This window comes from Phascolarctos cinereus, unplaced genomic scaffold (assembly GCF_003287225.1).
Source record: "Phascolarctos cinereus isolate Bilbo 61053 unplaced genomic scaffold, phaCin_HiC Scaffold_4;HRSCAF=312, whole genome shotgun sequence".
NCBI classification, from domain to species: Eukaryota; Metazoa; Chordata; class Mammalia; order Diprotodontia; family Phascolarctidae; genus Phascolarctos; species Phascolarctos cinereus.
In genome coordinates this window covers 497842734-497870130 of record NW_027555847.1, presented here as the reverse complement: position 1 = coordinate 497870130, position 27397 = coordinate 497842734, and the positions used below count along the sequence as shown (strand labels likewise).

Here is a 27397-nt window from a genome sequence, read left to right as displayed (position 1 = left end):
GTGTGCTTCCAGCTCTCAGGCCTTTGGCCTTTACCACCAGGATCCTGTGAGTGTACTTCTCACTTTCCACACATACTCTTTGGATTCTTTTATTTGTTGTCTTGCTACATTAGAATATAAGTTCCTTGAGGGTAGGGACTATCTGTCTTTTGGATGCCATGACAGTATGACTGCCAACTTAATTTAATCATATGATCAGAAAATTGAATGTAGATCTGATCACTTGAGACATATGAAAACAGTAATAGCTACAGGCTTGTTAATAAAGGGATAACTAGAAGAAGCAGTGCAAGCCAATGACATCACTGAAAATAATTTCTAAGTTACAGTCTGGATATTATGAAAAAGGGGCAGTTAGAGGTATGCTGGGCCTGGAGGCAGGAAGCTCTGGGTTCAAATCTGGCCTCAGACACTAGCTATGTGACTCTAGGCAAGTTACTTAATCCTGTTTGTCTCAGTTTCCTTGTCTGTAAAATGATCTGAAGAGGGAAATGGCAAACCACTCCAGCACCTTTTGTGAAGAAAACTCCAAAAGGAGTCACAAAGAGGAATCAGACACAACTGAAATCAACTAACCACCAACAAATTACAAAAGTGATTCATATACGTGTATGTAAATATATATTCCTATTAGTTTATGTCCTTATGATTCAAGTGTGAACACAGAGGTTAGTAAAATTTTGTATGCCATCTACCTTAGGTTGAAAGAATAGATGGAACATAGAATTTAGAGCTCAAATCCATCTTAGAGATTGTCTAGTCCAACCTCTCTTTTTATGAAATGGTTATCTGAGGTCTACAGAAGTTAATTGACTTGTCCAAGATCATATAAGCAGAGAAGAAGAGAGTTAGGATTGAAACCTAGGTCTTCTAATTCTAACTTCAGGTCTCTTTCCACTATCCTATGTTGTCTTCCTGACATTCAGTTTTAGGCACAAGATCCTTGTTTGTTTGTTTTTTTTATTTTAATTTTTTTTTATTGGCCTAGCAAACACACAGAATGTTTGTGAGCCTTAAAGCAGTACATAAAAGTGAGTTGCAATTATTTAAAGGTAATCCATGTTCAATTTTCAGGTTTTACTCCTCTTTACTCTGCAATAAGCTAGTGATATTGAAACTTCCCATTAAACATCTTAGAAGCTTGTTTTTACGTTTGAAAGCTTCCTTTGAAAAAACAAAATAACAGTATAAGCTGTCCCCAAGGACATGATGCTGCAATATTCTACCATTTCTATTCAAGTTGGGCCTCCTGCATCAGCAATTCTCTCATTGAACAGCTGGAAGTGCAAATGGAGAGCATCAAAAGTACATTTTTACTCCTGTTGGTGCTTCTAGCCACTAATGTACTAGTTCAGATATTGGAATGTTCATTTAAGTCAGTTTAGGAAATGGGCCAACATTTTAAAAGTAACTTGAGTTTTCTTGGCTTTTTTCATTTGACCAAAAAAAAAAAGCATGGAAATGTTAACATCAGAAGAAGGCCCTTAATGTAGGGTGCCTTTCTTGCAAAGGACGGAAATGAGAGTCACATAGGATGGGCAGTCATGAATGGGCTATATGACCTGTATCATTAAGAGAAACAACCACATAGATCAGATAATCAATACAGTAGATTATTGATGGATTGTTTTCTAGACTGAGAAAAAGAAAATTGAGAAAAAAACAGTCAGATAGTGTGGAGGAAAACCAGGAGAGAATGGTATCATGAAAACCTAGTAGAGAGTATATCTGGGAAGAGCAGATGATGAACAATGTCAAATGCAACTGAAATGTTAGGAAGGATCAGAAAAACGTCATTTCATTCAGAAATTAAGAAATCATTGGTAACTTGGGATAGGGTAGTTTTAGTTGAATAATGAAGTCAGAAGCCAAATTTCAGAGGATTTAGAATTGAGTGAAATGGAAGGAAATGGAGACACTGAGTATAGATGTCTTTCACAAGGAATTTATCTTTGAGGGATAAAGTGATCTTAGGAGACACTACGCTGGCAGTCTGATACTGAGAGGAATCAAGAGACACAGGATCTAGTGGGTGAGGAATCCAACCAGCTGACCTAAGCTTTTAACCAATCCTGGCATCAGAATCTGCTTGATCTTTTGCTGGTCACATTACAGCTCCAGGATCTCAGGTTCATCATTTACTGAATAAAAAGGTTGGTCTATATCTAGCTCTGAAAATTCTGTACTAGAGAAATTATCAAGTTTGAGTGAGGTGGTATTATATACCAAATCAGAGCATGCTAATAGAGTTAACTGGCCTATCAAAGTGAATTATTTATCAAGTGAGGTTTTGAAACTTGTACTCAAAAGTTTCATGCTAATGACCTGGTAATTATTTTAATGGATTTTCAATGAACTGTGACATACTTGGCTGGCATATCAATATTTAGTAGTACTGTGAGAGCAGGTGGTCTACTGAGAAACCTCACCTGCCAAGAGTTTTGTTAAAATCCCTTTTACTGGGTGAAAATGTACCTATTTCTAGGTACATTTGACTTGTTGTTCTTCACTTGTTTCAGTCATATCTGACTCTTCATGACCCCACTTGGGGTTTTCTTGGAAAAGATACTACAGTGGTTTGCCATTTCTTTCTCTAGTTCCTTTTATAGTTCAGGAAACTGAGGCAAATAGGGTTAAGTAACTTGCCCAGGGTCACATAGCTAGTAAGTGTCAAAGGCCAAGTTTGAACTCACATCTTCCTGACTCCAGGCCCAGCACCCTATCCATTTTTCTACCTAGCTTCATTTTTGGGCACATTTTACTTACTACACCAATAAATTACTTTAGTCGAACTTATATTAAGCATCTATTATATACCAGGCACTGTGTTAAGTGCTGAGGATATAAAGAAAGACAAAAACAAAAATCCAAATAAGACAAATGAAAAAGGAGCTTAAGTCCATAAGGACCCTCAAAGAACTTAGCCTTCTAAGGTCTTTATTTTGTCTTGAGTAAAGGAAAGTAAAATGATGGAAGGTTGGGGGAGGGAGGTTCAGGTAGAGGGATAACCAGTTTTTATTAAGCCCTTATGTGCTAAGTCCTGGGCTAAGTGCTGGGGATACAAAGAAAGGGAAAAATTGTTGCCCTACTGGATCTCACAGTCAAATGGAGGAGACACAATACAAGATATATACAGCGTTATAGGGAAAGGCATTAGCAGCTGTGGCACCAGGAAACAATGCCTGGAGAAAGTGGGATTTGAACTGAGTGTTGAAGGAAGCCAGGAAAACTGAGTGTCAGATTTAAGCTAAAAGTGATCATAGAATATTGAGCTTTGTTGATGGAAAAGATCTTAGAAGTCTTGGATCTCAATTCCTTTATTTTAAGGATGAGGAAACTAAGACCCAGAAAAGTTAAGAGACTTCACACATCTAGTTAATCACAGATCTGGAATAAGTAGATAGATTTCCTGACATTCAATACTCATTCTGCTTTGCTGCAGTGTCTCCCCAGTGAAAAGTTACTGAACCTCTGCTTATTTGATTAGATTGAATACACCCAGTATGTATTGTGTTCCTGGGAACTATAGAGAACATCCCAAGTGAGTATGAGTGGAGTATGTGACACTGGTAACCTTGTGACTTATAATGTCTAGTTGGGACTTTCATCTCAGGGCTTTCTAAACTAGGCTCAGTGATATCTTCAGTGTAGAGTACTTCTTGTACCCATCTACTCTTGGCAAGTGAATGAATGAAAATGAATGAGAAAGAAAATAATAAGCAGTGTATGTCAAGCATACCATGGCTAGAAATTAATAATATAATCTGAGGCCTTTCTTTATATGGTCCATTTCAATTGCTGATTGAGGTATAAACATCCTTTTTTGCATTAGTGAAGGCGGAGTACTGAAGATGTGATAGAAAGGTATAGTGAATTACCTAACATTTAGAGTGGTCAAGATTTAGAATGGGCTTCCTTCTTTGGTCTTATGTTTCCCATAAGTGAAGATATTTTAACAGTGACTAGATTAACACTGGCTGGTCATGGTGTAGAGGGGATTCATACTTTCATTAGAGAATGGTTGGATTGGACAACCTATGAAGTGCCTTTTGGTGGAGATTCTATGATAGAACTCTATATCATCACTGGGTGCTATCATTCTAAATCCATCTCTGAGGCAGACTAACCTTATGTGTATGATGTCACATGTATATTATAGACAAGAAATATTTATTGAGTGAATGGATTTATTATTTTAAGTTATATAAATGGATATGTCCTATATGATTAGAAGTCATGCTAGCTATCATAAATTAAACTCTGGAAGGTTCTCAAGGAGTTACGGCTAAATTGATCTTCCGCTGCTGGGCAAAGAAAAAGTTTTTCATGACATTTCTCTACTCTAAGGGATTTCCTGAAGTTCTTATTCACCTGTTCCCTGCTCCACCCCCCCCAACTTTTCTATATTTGGAATAATATCTTCTTGATCATACCTCCAATATAGATGCCCCCTTCAAGAAGTTAATTCACTCAATGCTGGAATTCCCATTCCTCCTGCCCTAACTATCCTAAGCAATTACTGCCCTCTTTCCCTTTCTCTCCCTTTTGCTCTGGAAACATAATAAAGTAAATAGTGCCATTGGTTCCAGAAAGGCATATCAACCACCTACCCTTTAGTTCACCTTACCATCCCTATGACTCACCAGACCTTTACCTCCCTTCCCTTGCAGGATTCCCCAATACGCTTTCCATTTTTCTATAAAAATATAATTAGAATGTAAGCTTCTTCAGGACAGGGGCTGTCTCACTTTTGTATTTGTATTGCTAGCACCCAGCACAGTTCACGCCACATGTATTAATAAATAATTTTCATTATTTTATTCATTAATATAAACATAAGTTGCTTTACGATTAGAAAACAACTTCTGACCCTAGACAGTTTTTAAAAAGACTACAAACATAAGTTTTATTTCTGCAGTTCACAATTATTATTTTTTAACTTGAAAGACAGTGTCTAACAACAACAACAAAAAATACTTCCCAAATCTTCACTACCCATCACATAGCCTTGTATCCTATTTTATTGGTGCCTTGCTTATCTATGGAGTATCTGACTTTAGAAACTGACAGATACATTGTCATATATTTGTAATTAAGAAATCATGCCACCTATGTACACAGCAATGTAATAACTACTGTCCCACGTAATTATAGACTTCAAAAACAATTTAAGGAAGCCCTATTTTTCATAAAAGCCACATTAAATTTTCATGCAAAGATGGATAAAAAGAACACAAAAAGTCCTCATGCATTAAAAACTGCTTTGTTGTGGTTCGATTGTGCAGATACATAACTTTCACTATAGAAGTATCACATAAAAGTTTGACAGGGTTAATAGGTAGACTTCAAAGGAAAACACCCTCAGAAAGGTTCAGACAAAGATATGTCTGTATCTGGCTGGAAATCCAAATCTGCTTAGTTTTTTAGAAAGAGCAAACTGAAGTCTAGTTAGGAACTCCCTAAGCATGGAGGCTGATTAGATTCTGAGCACCACAATCTCTTTCTTGAGAAAAAGCAACAGGGAGAGCTTTATTCTTGCTTAAGACTAGAAGCTGTGAAGCTGTTTTCCTCAGCTATGGAACTCAAATAGCACAGTTAAAACACAGCCAGGGGCCATTAAGATTCAGTCTGCATTCAAAAAAATAATAATAAACTATTTAGATCTGCTTTTAGTTCTGTTGGATGGTAGCATGTTGGGTATGAATAAAGAAAGATATGACTGTCAGGGTAGCTTCTCACCTCCCCGATCACACAAGACACAATATTTAGCTCAAAGGACATCCTATTCTTGCTGAATTTGGTTTGAGAAATAGTTTCACATTACTGTCATTGCCAAAAAGCACAATTTCAGCAATTCATCGTATGCCGCACTATCTTAGAAACCATCCAAAGATTGGTATCACTGAAGATAGAGGATAGATTAAAGCTTGTTGGGCAGGTGGTAGAAAGGAGAGACTTCCAGTAAAACATGGTAGGAATGCACAACCAACGAGATCCTTTTCAACTGAGATTCTATTCTTCAGGAATATAAAACACTTTGCTGCCTTTTGAATATGATGGTGAAAAATTCTTAACTGAATTTGGTGAGAAGGGGATGAAAGTTTTAACTTCACAGAAATTGAAGAGAATTAAGAATTAAGGATCCCTAAATTGTCTTTGAGTTTAAAGTTAGCCAAGTCAGGAAAGTGATAAACTGAAAGCTAAAGTTACTAGTTTTAAAGAAAAATCCATAGTATACATAGACTTCAAAAATGGGACAAAAATCTCTCTACTCTTATCAATTTGATTCCTCGCATATTTAAGCAAGTTGACAACATCCTATGGTTCACATGTCACCGGACCTAGAAAACATTTTTATATTCCAATAATAAATTCACTTAAAGATCTTCACGTGGAAAGCTAATAAAATAACTTGAAAGGGTGAAGCAGGCTAACTTCTCTGAGACCTTGAACACATAGGTATAGTCTGAATTGCATGGTTGGGACTACAGATTTTTATATTGATGGGGAAAAATGTGATGATTAGTGTTACTTTCAGGAATATCCTTCCTTTTGTCTTCTCTATCACTCAGTCTCACATAGAGGTGATTGTCTTGCAGGACTGAATAGCCCCTAACTACATGTCCCAAGAGGTACTGGAGACATGAGGAAAGATGCATAGACCAGGTTCACCTGGTGAATCTTCATGATACTAGAAAAGTGCTGAGGAGTAGAGCCTTAGTTAGGCCATGCTGAGATCAGGAGAAGTAGTCCTTGAGCTGGTCTGTAGTGGTTTAGGTCATCTCTGGATTAAGATCAGGGAGGCAGTGCGGTGACATGGAAAGAACATTTGATTGGGAATAAGAAGTAGTGGAGAAGCAGAGTGATAGAAAGGACAGAATATTCGATTGGGAGTCAAGAGCCTTGGATTTAATTTCCACTTCAGAAACTTAACTACTGGTTGATCATGGCCAAGGCACTTAACCTCCCAGTGACTCAGTCCTCTCTTTGGTAAAAATGGGATTGCTATAATACTTGTACCACCTACCTCAAAACATTATTTAGGGAAAAAACATTTTGCAAAAAATGTAATATACATGTGATATATTAATAATTCAAATCCTAGCTCTGCTTTGTCACTTATGAGACATCAGGAGCTAATAATAGTAACATACATAAATCTATTTGAGGTTTGCAAGTTGTTTTTCTTATAAATTCTCTTGAGGCAAGTCGTGCAATAGATAGAATAGATCATTATACCAATTTTTCAGATAAGAAAACTAAGGCTCATGGAGGTTAAAAGATGTGCCCAGAGTCATTCTGGAGCTAGTTAGTAGTAGACATGGGATTCCAACCCAAGCCTTCTGACTCCAAATTTAATTTTTTTCATACCTCAAATAATTTAACCTCCTTGAGACTCAGTTTTCTAACCTGTGAAATGAGGAAGTTGGATTATAGAATGTCTAAGATCTCTCAGAACGTGGATTTGATTATAAAAAAGCTAAACATTTGTGGGAGAATCCAATTCTATTTTTAGATATCCAACCACCAACTGAAAAAAAAATCCTCTATTTTTATCTTTTAATTAAATAAACCAAGGGAGTGTAGGAAGGCAACTGTAAATAGAAGAGAATTTAATTAGAAAAACCCAGGTAAAATTGGTAAGACTCGGTAATGTTCCACATTTTATTAAGTTTTCAAGGCCTCAGGTAAAATGGACTAGAAGGACTTAAGAATTTAATGAGCTAAAACTTAAACACTCATATATTTAAAACTATCTAGCTTTTTTAAAAAAATTCACAACATAGTTAAATGCACCATTTGCAGAGCATCTCAAAAACCAAAATTAGGGTAGTTTTTTTTTTACCCCAATAGAAGTGGGTATTTTACAAGAGACTTCAGAAGAGTTGTAGAAACAAAGAATTCCAGAATAACATGTGACCTTGGGGGTCACTAGGTCTAACCCACACTTAAAGAAGAATCATTTCTACAAAATACCTGCCCTGTAGTTATCCAGCCACTATTTAAAAGCCTATAGTAATGAGGAACTCACAGCAGCCCATTTGTCCTAACACAGAACAGCTCAGTCTGCACACAGTACTCTGGAAATGATGTAACTAATGCAGAATGTACCTTTGTTCTGGACATTTGGACTTTCTTCACTGCAGGCTAAATTAGTAATAACATTTTGATGGCCATATCAGAAGGATGATTCCTATTGAATTTGCAATTTACTCAAATGCAGCTTGCTTACAGCTAGTAAAGGTCTGAAGACCTCTGGACTTGAACTCTAAGCCCAGCACTCTGCTTCAGACCTTACATGACTAGCTCAGACATTTATTAGCTATGTGATCCTAGCTATATGAGTCATTTAACCTGTCTGCCTCAGTTTCCTCCTTTGAAAATGGGAATAATAATAGCACTTACCTTCCAGAGTTATGAGCATAAAATGAGATCATAATTATAAGCCTTAAAATGCTATAAAAACACTTTGCAACCTTTAAGTATTATAAAAATTCTACTTAGCTCTTATTGCATTTGACTCATCATCCTTTTTTTGTGAAGCTCCTTTTGGAGTCTGATTTTTATATGCAACATAACATTTATCTCTATCTATTTCAGGTCATCTCAAAATATAAAAAGCAGATTACCTTTAACTTTATCTGAGTCACTGATAAAACTGTTGAGCAGCTAAGGGTTAAGGATAGATCCTTAGGGCATTCTATTAGATACCTCCCATCTCTCTTTATATGTAATTAGTGCTATTTTTCAGCATATACTGTATTTGTTGTTGTTAGGTAGTTTCAGTCATGTTTGACTCTTTGTGACTCCTTTTAGGGTTTTCTTGGCAAAGATGCTGGAGTGATTTGCCATTTCCTTCTCCAGAAGTTTTTTTTTAACAGATGAGGAAACTGAGGCAAAAAGGGTTAAGTGACTTGCCCAGGATCACATAGCTAGTAAATGTCTGAAACTGGATTTGAGCTCAGGTCTTCCTGACTCCAGGTCCCACACCTAAACACTATGCCACCTAGCTGTTCACATACTGCATATATGTACATTATTCAAATGTGTGTGTGTGTTTGTGTGTATATGCAGAAATATAGCACTAATTAAATGCTAGAGTCAAATAGTATACAAGTCAGAATTGGGGTGGGCAAAAATATTGCTTATACTTAGAACAATATGCCATTTTTCAGTGTAAAAATTGGAAAGTCTGTCTCTTGTCAACATTTGATATAAATCATAGTCTTTAGGAAAGAAAATCCCAAAGAATTTAAAGATAGGTTAGGAATGATCCAAATACTTAATACCATAAAATAGAAGTCAGCTTAAATGGCTTAGGATAGTCTTGAGCATGCAACTTTGACACTGAAATAATAGATCATTCCACTGATTGATTGATTAAACAAAAACAAAAACAAAACAGGGGAAGACATCTATTAAACAGTGGCTGAACAGAGAGCTTACCCACAATTTAATTCATATGTAAAAAGATATATACATAAGCAGATTTTTCCCTGTCATAGATATCTTATTTTAATGACATAGACTCTGTCAGAGTGAATGGATCGTGATTTAATTGATATGGGTTCTCCAGCCAAAGGTACGGTTAACAATCCATTGGTGACTTCTCATTCCCTTATCTTTTCCATAGGCATAGAGGCTAGGTCTGTGATTTCATTGGTACAGGGAATTCCTGAGTGAAGAAATTCTTTCTACCAATGCAGGTTATCACCTTCTCGACAAATCATATTTTTGGAGTTGCCTAAAGCAAGTGACTTAATGCTGTTTGCCCCAGTTTCCTCTTCTGTAAAATGAGCTGGAGAAGGAAATGGCAAATCACCCCTGTACCTGGCCAAGAAAATCCCAAATAGAGTATTAAACAGTTGAAGAGTTGAACACAACTGAAAAAATGACTGAAAAGCGTTGAGAGGTTAAATGGCTTACCTAGAGTTACACAGCCAGTATTTATCATAGGAATAGATCCAAATCTTCCTAGCTTCAAAGCAACCTCTCTTTCTACTATGCTATGTTATCTTTCATGATTTGTCCACAACCTTTCATAAATCTAGAAGTAATATGCTGGGAGCCTCTCAATCTCCTCACTATTGTGTAGGCACCAGTGGATATAACCCTTAGAGATGCAAAATGCTTTCATGTTTATTATCTCTATTAATCTTCATAACAAAACTGTGAGGTAGGTAGTATATGTATAATTATCTCCATTTTACAGATGAAGAAATGGAGATCTAGAAAGGCTAAGTGCTTTTCCTGAGGTCTCGTCAACTGACACTTAGGCATTTTTTGTTTAAAAAGAAGACTGTATTTAGAGTTGATTCTAAAATTATTTGAAACACAAATTACATATTTACGTATCTGTAGGGATTTGTTAAACTGGGACTTTATTGGATTGTAATGAAGGTATTGAGTATATGGTTCATTTTTATATGACAATATCATTGTAGGATAACCTAGGAAAATTGTTCTCATTAACATAGGTGGCAAAAGGCATCACAATTTCTGTTTTAATGCTTTGTGTACTGAGTAATTTGATTACTCTGGCTTATGAGTTGTTTGTGAAATATGGGAGAATTCCTTCTAAAGTAACTGACTGATTTGTAAAGGACCTCCAAGAAATACATATAAAAAACAACAAAAGAATAGATAATAACAGTTCCCTAACTCCACATTTAAAACTAACATGAGGAAAGCGGTTCTTCAAAACTGTCTCACAATCCCTAATTTACTCTCCTCCATTTCAAGGTTTTCTATGAACTGCAATAGAACTAATCTTAGGAATTTCTTAGTTATCACTTTTTCAACCTCTGTAGAACTGCAATATCTTTGAGGGAAGAAGCTACAATGGTTTCTATCATGTATCCTTCAGTACTAAGCTTGATGTTTCCTGATCTGTAGTTGTTCAGCTATTATTGACTGAATAAACTTACATCCTTTTACAGCAGTCATCTGTGAATAAGTACATTAGGACAGCTAGGTGGTGCAAAACAAAAGTGCCTCGCTTGGAGTCAGGAAGACTCAATGTGGCCTCAGACACTTACTAGCTGTATAACCCTGGGCAAGTCACTTAATCCTATTTGCCTGCTTCCTCATCTGTAAAATGATCTGGAGAAAGGAATGGTAAATCATTCCAGTATCTTTGCCAAGAAAACCCCAAATGGGGTTACAAAGAGTCAGACTTGATTGAAAATTACCGAACAACAGTAATGCACACATTTTATTTAATATGCCAGAATAATGCAATGATAGTGCTTGGACCTCTGCAACGGTGCTACCTTACCAGATAAAACTACCTTATAATGAGGTCCTTTCAGAACTTCAGTTAATGGAGTTATTGTAAACTTTTAGTTATATGTTAATAGTAATGGCTTAAAACAATATCACACAGCTTCATCCATTAAAATACTTTTATTGATAATAAAATCTAATGATAGAGATGCTATCCAGAAAATAGAATTAGGCCTAGCTTCTGCCCATTAGACTTAGTTACCATGAGAAAAGACCCAAGGGAAAAACTAACAATTGGAATAATGATTTAAATTATCTCATCTGTTATTTGTCAGTCTTGTATAGTTCCACAAAGAAAATTCTTATATATTTTAAATAATTCTATTTTTAAATGAATCAACAATAAGGCACTATCAGTAAAGAATTTTTTTCTGATTACATTAATTCTCTGTAGTATTATAAATCCATAATGCATCCCTAACAATGGAAAACAACAAAGTCTTACATGAACAAGTCTTACAAGTCTATATATATCTATGCATTTTACCCAACTTTTCAGAAAATTCTTCCTAGTGAAACTAATTACAGAAGAGTAGAAAAGAGAACTATGACTAACCTGTCTTTTGATGGACAGAAAAGACTAATAGTATATATGTGTGTGTGTGTGTGTATGTATCTTTTTTTCCCTTGGAGGTGATGCTATGGAACCACTATTACTACTATATGTATTGGTAGTGGGGCCAGAATTTCCTTGATCCTTTTGTGATCATGGCCATGCCAATGGAACCTCCTCCTCAAAAAAAAAAAAAATGAACATAGGACAGACTAGTGAGCATAAGTCCGGTCATTCTGGTAGCCAGATGGAAAGAAGCATTGTGTCCAGCGATAAATCTTGTGTGACTTAGCATACATTAAAGGCAGCCAAGAAAGATCAACAGCAATTCAACCCGTTTTCTTGGTTAACTTTTTTAAATTCTGAATTACTATAAGCATTTTCACTTATCTTACAAAAAAAAGAGCGTATATAGCCATGCATTGTTACCTGTATGCTGTTCTTCAATCCAAGCCTGTAAGTACATGAAGAGGAGTAGACCAGCTACTCCAAATATCAGCACAGACAGGAAAACTTGCCTCAAATTCATGACCGTCTCAGATGGTTGCATTTTTTGCTGTTCTGTGAATACCACATGATGCTCCTCCCATGTAGTCTCAGTTTAATCTTGTTCTCTTCAGCATCTTTGTCTTCAGTGTCCTAGAAGGTGGACAAGTAAAGCATCGTGATGCTTTGGTGATAATTCTTCATGGATGTTCTGTGGAACGTGGAGAATATTTATAATACTGAATGTTTAAATGAACACTGGTGTTATGGAACTGATGACCTGCAGGAATCCATTCCTCAAGGGATAGATGTCCCTGTTACACTCCAAAAACTTCAATCTTATCTGACAAATTTGTTCTTCTGAAGTTAATGAGTAAGTTTTTAACATTAAATTAAACCACTATGTTCAGAATTAGTTTCCTAAATTGTTAAGGGCCAAGGAAGGATATATATCCCAACTTAAACTATTTTTAATGAACAAGGGATCTTTTATTGACATTCTGGCATCCAGTATCCTGAGAGTTGAGCTTAGGTAGTTCTGATATATGTTAAAAAAAAAACACACATAAACCAATAAGGAGAAAAAAATACATTTAGTATAAAGTTTTCCTTTCTTAGTTACAAACTTTCTCTTCTCTCTTCAACTCTCTTGTCTTTCCTCTCACTCTTAGTAGGGGACACAATTTCTTACTTTAATGAGAAGACTGAGGCCATTTGAAATGAAATCTTTCAACTCTCCTCCTCTAAACCTCTCAATTTCTCACTTTCTCCTTTTCCCTTCCTTTGTCAGGGGACTGGATGGTCCTACTCCTTGACAAAGCCATGCCCTCCACATGTATTATCTTTTCCTTCCCTTCCCATACCCTCAGGAACTTGCACCGAGAGTTACCCATTCTTTCTTCTTACTGCTCATAGTGAGACATAATGACATAATACAGAGAGTGAAGGACTTGGAGCTTGGAAGTCCTGAGTTCAAATCTTACACCAGATCATTATACAATACTTGGCAAGTCACTTAATCCTCTGAGCCTCATTTTCTTCAACTATAAAATGAGGAAGGTAGACTAGATGGTCTCTAAGGTCCATTCAAGGTCTTAATCAATAATGAGATGAATCTTTCCTTTATATTGTCTCATGTATACTCACACTATCAACTCCATCCACAAAACTTTGACTCCATTTTCTCATCAGGCTATCATCCTGTCTGTCAACTCTTCATTGTTAAATTTCTGAACAAATAAATAGCTTAAACTCACTGCCTTAACTTCATTACCACTTCTCATCCTCTTGAAGTCTACTTTCTGACCCCTCTACTATATTTAAATGATCCTCTCCAAAGTCCTTAGTAACCTCCTTATTGCTAAATACAATGACTGATCATTTGTATTCATCTACTTTGCAGCTTTGGACACTATTGACCATCCCCTCTCCCTTTTGTCAACCTTTTTTATTACAATACATCACATAGTTCTATTTTTCCTAGTTTTTTTTTTGTCTCTTCCCTGGATACCTCCTTCTTATGTCAATTAAACACATTTTAAACCATAGAATACTAATGTTCTATCTATGCCTCCTTTTCTACGTTTTCTCTTGATAATCTCCTTTACTTTCATGACTTCAATTACAAAACTCAATATAGGTGATGCCTAAAATCTATATCTCTAACCAAGAGCCCTTTTCTGGGAGCCAGTCCCGTATCCAATTTCCAGCTAGATATAGTCACGTAAATATCTTACCACCACTCAAATTTAGCTTAGGAGACAACATATATTTGCTATTTAGCTAATTAGACAAAATCATTTGAGATAAAGGGCAAATTTTGAAAGATAGGTACATACAACATGATAAAGATTTTTTTTAACTGTAGCAAGGAAATGGAGATTTTCATACAATGTAATTTATTTATGTAAAATGAACATTCTGTTCTATTTTAAAAGGTGATATTTAAGATCTTTCCCAAAATCACAATTAATGTTAAAATGAAGGGCTTATTATTACCAAATGCGTCCTGCCCTGGATCCTGTCCAAAGGATTTTAGTTTTAAGAAGTGCAGTGATGACTTTATTTTTATAGCAGAGTCAAATATGTAATATAGTGCTAGGAATAGACTACTAAACTGATATTATCATGATACTTTAATATATCATAGGACACCAAGAGTATGTATCCCTAACATCTTTAGCCATCTCACAAATGTATATTCTTTGTATGAAGTCAATGCATCACTTTGTTTTAAAATTATTCTATTTTGTTCAAATGTTTTCAGAACAAAAGAAGTTAATGCCCTTAATAAATCTCTGGTAAGAACACAAACCCAAAAATCAATCAGTGGTGAAACAACCCAACCAAAATGACAATTTCTTAGAGTTGACCATGCTGGTAAAAAAGTAATATTGAGGCATTTTATGAATTATAACTTTCACACTAGCCTCAAAGAACAATGGGGAGAAAAGTAAAAGGAATAACAAAAAAGTTGATTCCCCAAATAAGGGGATAGAAAGAGAGCACCTCATTGTCTCTGATGAATTCAGGTCACTTGGCCCAGATACAGTACATCCTTGGATAGTAAAGAACTAGCCTATGTGATTGCTAAGCAACAGTAATATTTGAAAGATGATGGAGAAGGGCAAAAGGTAGCACAATGTTGTGGAAGGGCAAATGCTGGCACATTTTAAAAAAAAGAAAATGAATAGAGTTTGGAGCTGGTCAATGTGCAGAGGAGTGGGACCTGTCTGTGTCACATGAGGAAAGGTTAAAGTGATTGAGAATGTTTCCAAGAGGAGCAAAGAATTGGGGGACATCATAGCTATCTTCAAGCATTTCAAGGGCTGTCACATAGAGGAGGGGTTAGACGTGTTCTGTTTGATCTCAGAGTTCGGAGCCAGGAACAAAGGGTGGGAGTTTCAAAGGTTTGATGGCAGGAAAGAACTTCCTAATGAAGAGAAATGTCCAAATGAGGAATGGGAGGTCTCAAGAGGTGCTGGATTTCCCCTCCATGGCAATGTTCGAAAGAGTTGATATCACCATTTTTCAGGTATACTAGTATGGTTGGTACTAGAGGGTCACTGATGACCCTTCTAATGCTCAAATTCTATACTTCTATGAGAAAGTTAAGAATGAGTGAAGAGAAATGTTTCATCAGTTATTTTTTAATTGGGAAAATTACGTCTGTGATTTTAATTGGAAAATGATATGTGATTTTATAAAGACTGAGGACAGGGATAAAATATATAGTTTCCATAGAATCAAAGATTTATTTTTTAAAATAGCATTTTTTTCAAATTACATTTAAAGACAATTTTTTACATTCTTTTTTTAGTATAATTTTGAGTGCCAAATTTCCTCTGTTCCCCCTTTCCTTCCCCTCTCCCTAAGATGGTATGCAATTTGATATAGAGTATATGATTTTATATGTATATATATATATATATACACATATACATATATATGTAAACATACATACACACGTGTATATATATGCAATCACATAAAAACATATTCCCATACTGGTCATGTTGCAAGAGAAAAAACAGATCAAAAAGAGAAAAAAACATTAAAAAATAGTGAAAATATTATGCTTCAATCTATAGAATCAAAGATTTAGAGCCATAAGTGTGTAAAGAGGGTTCCCCAACCTCTCACTTTATAGATAAGGAAATTGAGATCTCCAAAGGGAGAGAGACTTGCCCAACCTCACACATATAATAATAGAACCGAGATTTGAATTCTAGTGTTTTTCTCCCCCATTAGGCCTTGGCTTCTTCTATACCTTTCTAATTTCTGAAAGGAAAGAGAAAAGATGTAGTAATAATGGAAACTAGAAGTAACAATTTAAGGCCTTTCCTGATATTAGCAAGACAGTTCTCTTTTGGGGAAGAGACTAGCTAGGGAGATAGAGTTGGGTGTGAGTGAACATGAGATCAGGTCTTTAATATCTCTCAGTCAAAATAGAAGCAGTAGAAAAGCTACAGGTAGTGCTATGGGAGGCCTTGGACAGGAAAAGTGCCTTCTTGATAGTCTTTTCAACACTTGAAACGGCATGACAGGAAATACAAGATTCTTCTTATTTTTTTTCTCTCAATCCTCAAAAACATAAAAAAGTTGATTTTTTTTAAAACTCAAGTGCAGCTAGGTGGTGCAGTGTATTGGGACTAGAGTCAGGAAGACTCATCTTGAGTTCAAATCCAGCCTTAGCCACTTATTAGTAATAGCTGTGTGTACCTGGGCAATTCACTTTACCCTGTTTGCCTCAGTTTCCTCATTTGTAAAATAAGCTGGAGAAGGAGATGACAAACCCCTTCAGTATCTTTACCAAGAAAGCCCCAAATGGAGGTCATGAAGAGTCAGAAATGACTGAACAGCAGCAAGCCTTACACAGCCTCATTTAGGTAAGCAGGCATAGGTAATAGTTGAGTTCAACAACAAAGATAGCCCCTCTAGATTGAGATCTTTTTTATTTTTTTGTATAACTTACATAATTTTATTTTACATATTTGTGACTAATTATTTTCAGTGCTATTTTAATAAAATTATTGTTTTTAAAAAATAAAAAATGACCAGATTATGTGCTAACCTATTTTTTTCAGTTAACCACAATAGAGGAAAGTCTAAACATTAGGCTGACATAGACTAACTCAAGTTAGCACATAGGAACAGCTACACAAATTGCCAACATCAGGACTAGGAGGAAATATTAACCTGCCTCTATTCTATAAGACTTCCTTTGAAAATGCAATTCTACACAAGAAATAGTTGTATTATGGGACTGGTGTCAGAGGAGCACATTTTCGTTTGTGCTTTGAAGTTTTTTTTTTTTTAATCCAGTTAATCTTTGGTTCTGGTAGCAGAGAAAGATTTTAAGGAAATAAAAGAAGTAAAACTGTTCTCACAGAGCTCATATGATAGAAGAGATCTTACCATATTAAATTAAAGCTCCAGGAATATGAGTTTTCCAAGTACTTATAAGACAGTGTAGCCCACAAGGGAGATTTGGAATTTGAGGCTTTTCAAGACTGATTCCTCAAGGAACTTCTCGAAATGAATGTAAGTTTCTCTTGCATAGAAGTTAAACTTAAACATTGAACAGAAATAATAACTAGGTAGGATAAGAAAATTCAGATAGTAGGCAACCAATCAAATAAATTCTCCTACTAAGGACTAAATAATTGCACTCAAGAAGGAAAAGATTTTTAAACTCTTGCTGTTTGCATAATTAAAACTCATCTCAGAAGAGAAAGGATAGAAGAAAACTCATAAATCAGACAAGAGCTATGAACCTAGGGGAATAGTGGGTGTGGAAGCCAAAAGAAGTAATCCTGGGGGGATTTAAATGAGAAAATTATTACCTAGGCTTCTGGATAGAGATGAAGAATTTACTCTCTCTTTCTCTGAGAAATGTAGCTATTCTATGTCTGACACAGCCTCCTGGGTGCAGAAGGCAGTGGAAAACCTCTAATTGTTATTATGGCAGATGTGAGTAGGATTGAGTGATTAAAGCCACGAGGCAGAAAGGCAATCTGGTGTAAAATAGAGAGATGCATGAGATTTTCTCAGATCTCAGTCCATTAACCCAAAGTTGGCATTCGAAAATGGCTCTCATTAAACAAAGGTGAGGCAGCAGAAGCTGCAGTGTTGCTCCAAGCAAAGCTGAAGGTCAGTTGTAATGGGAAAATGTACCTATTTGCAGATACTCTGCCTCTAAGACTCTGGAAAAAGTGCAGACTATTGGAGATTGAAATTACTTGGAATAATGCTGTTTTATGTATGGCAAGCTATGCCATTTCAATAGACAAAATTCTTTCTTTGGAGTTCCAGCCGGTCATCAAATTAAAGCATTTGGTGAACTCTAATTGCTCCTACGGTTGCTCAACCCACAACCATGAAAATCAGAAGGGAATCTCTCCTTGAATCTCTTACGATGCTTTGTGTTTCTAATGGACTTCTCATAGCCTGTTTTGTTATTGTTGGGTTTTTTTTTTTAGGCCTATACACCCTAACTCTGATTATAAGTTTCTTGAGGTCAGGTCCTTATCTTACCTGTTCTTGCAGTTCTGCACCCATCTGCCATTTGGAAATGGCAGATATTTATAATGTGGACCTTAATTGAATTGAAATCTAATCTCGAAGTGAGGATAGCAAATCTTAGAATTCTCAAATAAAGGATTTTGGAATTTTAGAATTGTTCTCTTTTTCTTTTTTTTTTTCTAAAGTAGCTTACAGATGGTAACTTTTTTTTGCTTATTTTTTTTCCTATTTTTTTTGTTCCTTGCTTTGTGAATAAGTTTTTAGGGAAAAATGTCATTTTACCTTGTTATTACACTTTGAGAGAAGCATGGCAGAATAGCTGGAGAGCTGGCCTGTGAACTATAAACCCTCAGGTTCAGATCCTTCTCTGACACACACTGGCTGAGTGACTTTGGGCAAATTGCTTCATCTCATGCCCCCAGGCAACTCTTTAAGGATGAAAATTGTGTAGGATGTGCTGATCTAGATTGGTAAAGGGAAAATCCTCCTGGAGAGTTTCCTATACCAATGAAATGAGAATAAAGTACCCCCTTCAATACTTTAAAATTACACTTTGAATCAGCAATAGGGTTTGAAATGAGAGGACCAGGGTTCAAATCTTGTTCTTCTACTTGCTAGATGTGTGACTGGGCAAATAACTAAACCTCTCTGGGCTTCAGTTTCCTTCTCTGTAAAATGAGGGAGAGTGAACTTGATGCCTTCTTAAGGTCCCTTCTAGATCTATGTCTGACTCGTCTTGACCCAATTTGGGATTTTCTTAGCAAAGATACTGGAATGGTTTGCCATTTCCTTTTCTAGCTCATTTTATAGATGAGGAAACAGAGGCAGACAGGGTTAAATGACTTGCCCAGGGTCACACAGTTAGTAAATGTCTGAGGATGGATTTGAACTCAAGTCTTCCTGACTTCAGGTCCAATCCTCTTTTCATTAACCCAGTTGGGGTTTTCTTGGCAAAGGTACTGGAGTGGTTTGCTATGTGCTTCTCCAGCTCATTTTATAGATGCAGAAACTGAGGCAATTAGGTTAGGTGACTTGCTCAGGGGCACACAACTAGTAAATGTCTGAGGGTAGACTTGAATTCAGGTCTTGTTGACTTAAGATCCAATGTTCTATTCATTACCCCATCTAACTGCCATATATATTAAGGAGGATTGAGAAAGTTTTCATAACCGAAAGTAAGACTTTAGCTGAGGCTTGAAGGAAGCCAAGGAAGCTGGGAGGTGGAGACAATGACAGAGAATATTCTAAGCATACGACACAATCACTGAAAATGCCAGAATTTAGGAGATGGAATGTTGTATGAAAGAAATAGAAAGGAAGGCAATGTCACTGGAACATCAAATATTTGGAGGAGAAAAAGGGGCAGTGAGGTGGCACAGTGGGTAAGGTACTGAGCCTGGAGTCAGGAAGACCTGAGTTCAAATCCGGCCTCAGACACTTACTAGCTGTTTGACCCTAGCCAAGCCATTTCACCCTGTTTGCCTCAGTTTCCTCATCTGTAAAATGATCTGGAGAAGGAAATGGCAAACATTCCTGTATCCTTGCCAATAAAACCCAAAACAGGTCATGAAGAGTAAGAGATACCTGAACAACAAAAGATTTAAGATGAGTAGAAAGGTAGGATGAGCCCAGGATCAGGAGTGGGGAACCTGTGGCCTTATGGCCATCTAGGTCTTTGGGTATAGCCTTTTGACTGAGTCCAAGTTTTACAGAACAAATCTTTTTATTAAGGGGATTTGTTCTGTGAAGTTTGGATTCAGTCAAAGGGCTGCACTTAAGGACCTAGGGCCTTGAACCCACAGTTTCCCTACCCTTGGTCCAGATTACAAAGAATTTTAAAATCCAGAAGGCTTTGAGATGATAGGGAGACATTGGAGTGTTTTGAATGATGGAAGAAGAGGAAGAGGAAGAGTAATGACTTGGTCAGAACGGTGCTTTAGGAATTTCAAAGAACCTGAGTTCAAATTCTACCTGTGAAGCTTACTACCCTTGGACAAATCACTTAACTTCCATAGTCCTCAGTTTTCTTATCTATAAAATGACAGGGTTGTATTAGATGAATTCTATTTCTGTTATTCTTTGGAAATTTCATACACAAAATACACAAGATTTGCATTTTTTTTTTGCACTTACTATGTTTAGATAGTCTGGCCAAAATGGCCTTCTTGCTGTTCCTCATAACATGGCCCTACATCTCTCATTTCCATGCCTTTATATAAGCTGCCTGCTCTTTATTGCCCCCCCAATGAGCCCTTTCTTGATCCTTTCTCCCTCAGTTACTAGTGCCTCTTACCAAAATAAGCTTGTATTTACTTTGTATTTTGTAAAAAACTTATATGTGTCTATATATATTTTTTTAAGAAACATTTTGTACATTGTATATTAGATGCACAAATTTAGAGACATTTCCATCCCAAATGTTCACACAGACTATTTGTGCCTGGTCTGTGGTAGATCATTCCAAGCTCGTGTTGTTTTCATCAGGCACAGTCAGACACACTGTCCCTTGACTCCAAAACAGTGATGTCGTTTTGGTCCTCTTTGAGAACAAGGGACAACTACCAGCTGATCAATGTGTCAAAGATGTCTCCCTCAATAAAAAGTAGGTTTGAGGGCAGGGGCTACATTATTTTTTTCTTTGCATATTGATGCTTAATAAATACTTATTGATTGCTTACTATTTGCTTTATTGGTGTTAGCCGGTTTAGGGGAAATCAAGTCAGCATTCTTCTCTATCCTTGTCCTTCCTATCATTGGTGACTGTTGCTTCTTACACCTTCCTTAAGACCTTTCTCCTTCTCACCTTCTCTGGGCTGTCAATAAGGAGCAAGCTGGGATTGTGGCATTTGCCTGATTTTTTTTTTCCCACACAGATATCTCAAAGCTGAACTATCGAAGAGATTTAAAGGAAGGCCTTTCAATCACTCTTTCAGAGCACTTTGTATTCACCTTTCTCCTTCCACTCCTTTCTTTCTCTTGCTCATTTGCCCATTAAAAAACATAGCCATACACACACTGACATCTTTGTAAACAGTTCCTTTAATGAAACCTTTTCGGTTCTTGGGGTGAGAGTGACTATGGATCAGCACAGAGACGTATCACTCCTACTCTATCTTAGAGTGAAAATACTCAAGAAAATAACTTCTTGACAATTTAAGAGTAGAAAGGTACCTTAGAAATAATTTACTTCAACTCTTACAGTTTAAAGATGAGGAAACTGAGTAAAAGAGAGAATTTAAGTGATGCAATATATGGAAAATCAATTTTAATTGTATGAAAATTAAAAAAAAACATGAGCTTTATCAATCTGTATCTACCTTAACTATCTTTATATATCTTTACAAAGAATCCACGTTTAATAAATATGAATTTCCAATTCTTACAAACCAGAACCAAAATTAAAAATCCATGATGTTCTTACAACATTAACGATTCAGTACTCTGCAAATCCATGACTAACTCACAGTTTATGTAGCCTTCTCAATCCTATGGCATTTTTTGCGTATATATATTCCCATATCTGCTAAAATTAATACTAGTACTAGTAGTAGCATCATAAATCTAAAGCTGGAAGAGAACTCAGATGTCAGCTAATATAACCCCCTTGTTTTACAGATAAAGAAACTGCCCCTGTTAGATTAAGTTACTTACCCAAAGCCACATAAATATTCAGCATCAGGGGAGGGATTTAAATGCAGGTTCTCTCACTCCAGTGCTCTTTCTACTCTACTGGCATTTGGGCTCTGCTGATATAACCTTTGAGAACTAATGGTTACCTCCATATCACATTGAGATTCTGGGAAAATAAACCTTTAGTGGCAGATGACTGGTGATACTTCATAGAAAACTAAAATCAACCTTGTGACAGATGGAAATTCAACCACCATCTGAAGATGCCCCTCTGTATCTGGGATTATGTAGCAGGATGAGGGCAAAGGCAAGGGTTGAGTTCAGAAAACATATACGTGATAGAAATTGTGGTTTTATTGCCCTGGATCAATCCATCAATGAATAAGGATATATTAGTTGAATGCTATGCCATGAATGCAGCAATGCGCCAAGAGCTGTGATAAAATTAATGTTATTGTGGTTATTGGCATTTATAGAGCATTTTAAGGTTTATAAAGGACTTCACATATATTGTCTGAGTAAAGCCTTTAATAGCAACTGTGTGAGGTAGATACTTTGGTTATTACTAGCCCCATTTTTGGGGGCAGCTAGGTGGTGAGATGGGTAGAGTACCAGTCCTGGAGTCAGGAAGATTGGACTTTCTGAGTTCAAATCTGCCCTCAGACACTTACTACCTGTGTGACCCTGGGCAAGTCACTTAAACCTGTTTGCCTCAGTTTCCTCATCTATAAAATGAGCTGGAGAGGACATGGCAATCCATTCTAGTGTCTTTGTCAAAAAAACCCCAAATGGACTCCTGAAGCGATGCACACAACTGAACAGTAGCAAGCTCTATTTTATATATGAGAAAACTGTTGGTTAGAAAATGAAATGAGTGTGTTGGGAAGATTCTAAGGTCTCACTCAGCTTTAAACTTACAGTATGATCTTAGGTTCTGTGACTCTGAGGCCCGTGGATAAATGATTTTCTTATGGTACCACAGGTAAGTGTTGGAGTCAGAATTTATGTTTATGTTTTCCTGACATCAAGTCTAACACTCTATCCAATTTAAAAAAAATTCCACATGCAATCATCTTTTTAAAAATTCTACTATATTATGGAAATGCTTGCTTTATTTCATAAATAAAAATAAATAATATTTTAAAATGTTGATTAAAAATAGATGCTGAGTAATCTCCATTGGTAGGATCAATTTCCTCATTAGGATTTCCCTGTACTGATAAAATTATATCTGATCCATAAAACAAATAAAAACATTGAAATAAGAAAAAAATTCCACATCTTATTTCATTCATATAAGAAACATCTGGTGAGGAAATTCCTTCCACCAATGGAGAGCAACCATTTTATAAGTTAAGGTTTTAGAGAATTGCTTCACCACAGCTAATATTCACTGTATGTAGTTTTATTTGTTTTCTTTCCCTCCTTAAAGTCTTCATTCTTTAATATTATGCCTTAGGAATAGCAAAGAAGGTTTCATAGAGACAATATAAGTATCTGGACCTTTGAGGGCAAACAGAATTTCAGTAAGTGAAATTTGGAGATGAATGTGTGTGTTTATGTATGTATGAGTGTGTGTGTGTGTGTGTGTGTGTGTGTGTGTTTCTGAAATGGCACTTTAGGTATAAGAAAAAGCACAAAAAAAGACAAAGGCAGGAAAGAATGCTATGTGTTCAAGGGATGGCATGCATTTCCATTTTGTGCTAATATAACAGATGTTAGGACAAATGGAATGAAATAAATGATAGCTGTCTAAGTATTTGAAGAGAGTGACAGATAGATTGGACTTGTACTTCTTTCTTCCAGAAGGAAGAAATAATAGAAATTGGTGGGTGTGGCAAAGAGGCATTTTTAGGCACAGCACAAAGGAAAACTTCCTAATAATTAGAGCTATGCAGAAACGGAATGGTTTCTTTGGTAGTAAGCAGCTTTTGCCTTTGGGAGGTCTTCAAGCAAAAAAAAATAAAAAACAAAAACAAAAAAACAAAAAAACCAAAAAAAAAAAACCCCCAAAACAAAACTCTGAAAGGCCACTTTAAACAAGGAATTCTTGCTCAGACATAGGTTGGCCTAGATGGTCTCTGAAGTCCCTTCCATTTCTGAGATTCTATGATTCTGTGAAATAAAGCTGGAAACACTATAGAGGGCCTTGAACACCAGGATAAAAAAAGTTCTAATGATAGGTAAGGGGAAGAAGTATAAAACATTGCAGGTTTATGAGCAGAGAAATAACAAAATTATGTACTAAGTGAAAAGAACAGATGACAAGGCTTAACTCACTTTTAAACTGATTGTCAATATGAGTGAATAATTAGAAAATCAGGATAGTTTGAAAATATAAATTTATAATGGGGAAGAAGTAATTTATTATGTGGAAATAACATAAAATTATTTTTAAACCCCTGAACTATTGAGGACTTGAAAATTTCCTTCATATTTCCGTGCAGTGTTTTCATAAGATGCTTTAATATGAGCCATTAAAGGTAGACATTATGGTGCATACTCATGGTAGAAAGGTACTGATTTTAGGAGATATTTTCACTTGGCTTTGCAGAGTAGTATTTCATGATCTATTCAAGTGTTCATTGTATTGTGACTTCCAGATCTTGGAAGCTTAATCTTTACTAGACACTAATTTAGAAGAGCTGAAATGTGTTTCTATTGTTACTGCTTTGATTTGCTGAATAACTTGTTGAACAGATACTTTTTTCTAAACTGTTGTAATTAAAATTCACATTAAGAAGACAAAGCTCTTGCCTCACATTCTCATCTTAAAATTTTAAGATTTTAAATCTTTAAATGTGTGTTTTAAATGCACTTTTTAATAATATTTTGCAGTTTAGGTAAGCAAATGCACAATCACAGATTGCATATAATTAAAATCAATGCCACCTTACAAAAATTCTATTGGTGTTTTTTTTTGTTTGTTTGTTTTGTTTTGGCTAGGCAATGGGATTAAGTGACTTGCCCAAGGTCACACAGCTAGTAAGTATTATGTGTCTGAGGCCAGATCTGGACTCAGGCCCTCCTGACTCCAGGGCTGGTGTCCTATCCACTGCGCCACCTAGCTGCCCCTGATGTTTTTGTTAATGGAGTATTTGGCTAGCTCTGCCCACATTTCATGCTATTTTTTACCACACTGTAAGGTTTTATAGAGTTGAATAAATACGTATGATATAAAAATAGTGTTAGGTTTGGGTACCTGCATAGCAGCCCTCCTTATATATTTAATTTAAAACTGTATTTCTGCAATTATATACATCATAGTCCTACATTTTGAAATCTATTTGAAAATCACCTGTTAATATGTATTGAGTACAGAAACAGGAAAAGTGGGTATGTGAAAGGCCTCAAAAGTAAGATAAATTCCTCTTTTTGGCAATGTTGATTTTGACAGATCAATCAAGAAAAATGACTGAGAGGCAACAAATCAAGCAGACTTCAAGCAATCATTGAATTGTATGTATACTTGCACAGGGACCTATAGAATATTTAATCCACTTTACACTTGGTGAGGAACTCATTTTAAAATTTTACTTTTCTATTAAGTGCCTACTTCGAGCAAAGCACTGTGCCTGATGCTTGGGTTATAAAGATGACAAAGAACACAGTCCCTCCCCTCAAGGAACTTACCATCTAATGGGTAACATGGATGACAACATACAATACAAGACATAATAACATGTTTACTTAGCACTTGAGGCTTTACAAAGTGCTGTCCTCACAAGAGCTCTGGCAGGCAGATAATTCAAGCAGTTTTATCTCCATTTTAGAGATGAAGTTCTAAAAGGTTAAAGTGATCTGAGCTTGGTCACAAAGTCAGCAAATTTTATGCCTGAGATGAGTTTCAGAGCCAAGTTTCCTTACTCCAAGGCTTGTACCCTATCCAACAACAACAATAATCATTAACATTCATATAGAGCCTACTGTGCCAGGCACTGTGCTAAATATTTTACAATTATCTCATTTGATCCCAACAACAACCCTGTAATGAAAGAGGTATTATTATTTTCATTTTGCATATGAGGAAACTAAGTCAAACAGTTTAAGTGACTTGCCCAAGGTCATAAAGCTAGTAAATATCTGAGGTCAGATTTGAACTGGGGTCTTCCTGACTCCAGGTCCAAACTCTCAAACCAAACACTCAAAGTATTAGTATATTCTGAAATGGATATTCTCAAAGGGATGCCTCAAAATGATCCTCCCAAGTTAGGGAAGTTTAGAGTATTGGTGTAGAGTGAATATATGTATATGTATGCCTGGATAACTCAAATTAATAACAAAAACCTGGGTACTTTGTACTTGAAATACACACCCCACAGTTTTATATGGAAGGGACTGTATAAACCTTAGAGTGTTTTAGAAATGAGTTGTTGTTGATATTGTTGTTGCATTAAAAGAAAAATATACGTTATAAAATGTCTTTGTGCTTCCTAAATCTCCCCTGGATCCAGGATTTCACCCATATTGATATGCCTTGCCCTTATAAGGAACATAGCATCTATGCACCTCAACAGACAGTTTTCATGCTTATCCATAGCTTAAAAATCCATTAGCTGACTCTTTTTGGGACGTAGGTATGTCTACCGATTCCAGGCATGCATATAGTCAGTCTGGGACCATTACTCTAAGCTTCCCTAACTTGGGAGGATCATTTCAGGACATCCCTTTTAGAATATACATTTCAGAATATATTAATACTTTGAATGTTTGGTAGTATTTTAGGAAAAGCATGGAATTTTATTCCTTTACTAGAAGCCTAGTATGAAGGTGACCCTAGATTATTGTAAATCAATGCCAGTAGCTCAAGAATAGGACTTTACCAGAAGAATAAAATTTCATATTTTTCCTAAAATTCTATCAAAATCCTAAATCATTAATATATTCTGAATAAGTATTTCCTATAATATGAGTTAAACCTTTCAACAAGGGCAAATTTTAGAAAGCACATATCACCAACCTCAGTGAGTCACCATTCTGAAATTGCCAACAATTACCTCTGATCTCCAAATTTAATTGCCTTTCTTATTCATTCCTCATCCTTCCTGACTTCTTTGTGTCTTTCACATAATTTATCATTCTCTATCATCCTTCCTGACTTCTTTGTGGCTTTGACATATTTGATCATTCCCTATTACTGTAGAAATGGTTCTCAACTGGGATCTATTATGTTTTTTGTTTTACATTGTGACAACTATCTTTCCATGCATTTTATGTTATACATTTAAAACCATTTTTTTTTCTGAGAAGAGGCCCATGGGCTTCACCAGAGTGCCAATGAGGTCTGTCACACACACACACACACACACACACACACACACACACACACACACACACACACACACTCTTTTAAGAATCCCTGATGTAGCATCTCTCTTCTATTGGGTTTAAAGTCACTACAATAACTTGAACTCTAAC

The 27397-nt window shown here is 36.0% G+C and overlaps 1 protein-coding gene across 1 annotated transcript in view; it reads right to left on the bottom strand.

Annotated features, from left to right (window-relative positions):
- The window catches only part of CHST9 (carbohydrate sulfotransferase 9), a 332514-nt gene that overhangs the window by 264527 nt on the left and 40590 nt on the right, over positions 1-27397 (bottom strand). Inside the window, exon 2 of the mRNA XM_020968675.2 lies at positions 12269-12478. Coding sequence (XP_020824334.1) covers positions 12269-12389 — 121 coding nt within the window. The 5' untranslated portion in view covers positions 12390-12478. The remainder of the gene's footprint in view (positions 1-12268; positions 12479-27397) is intronic.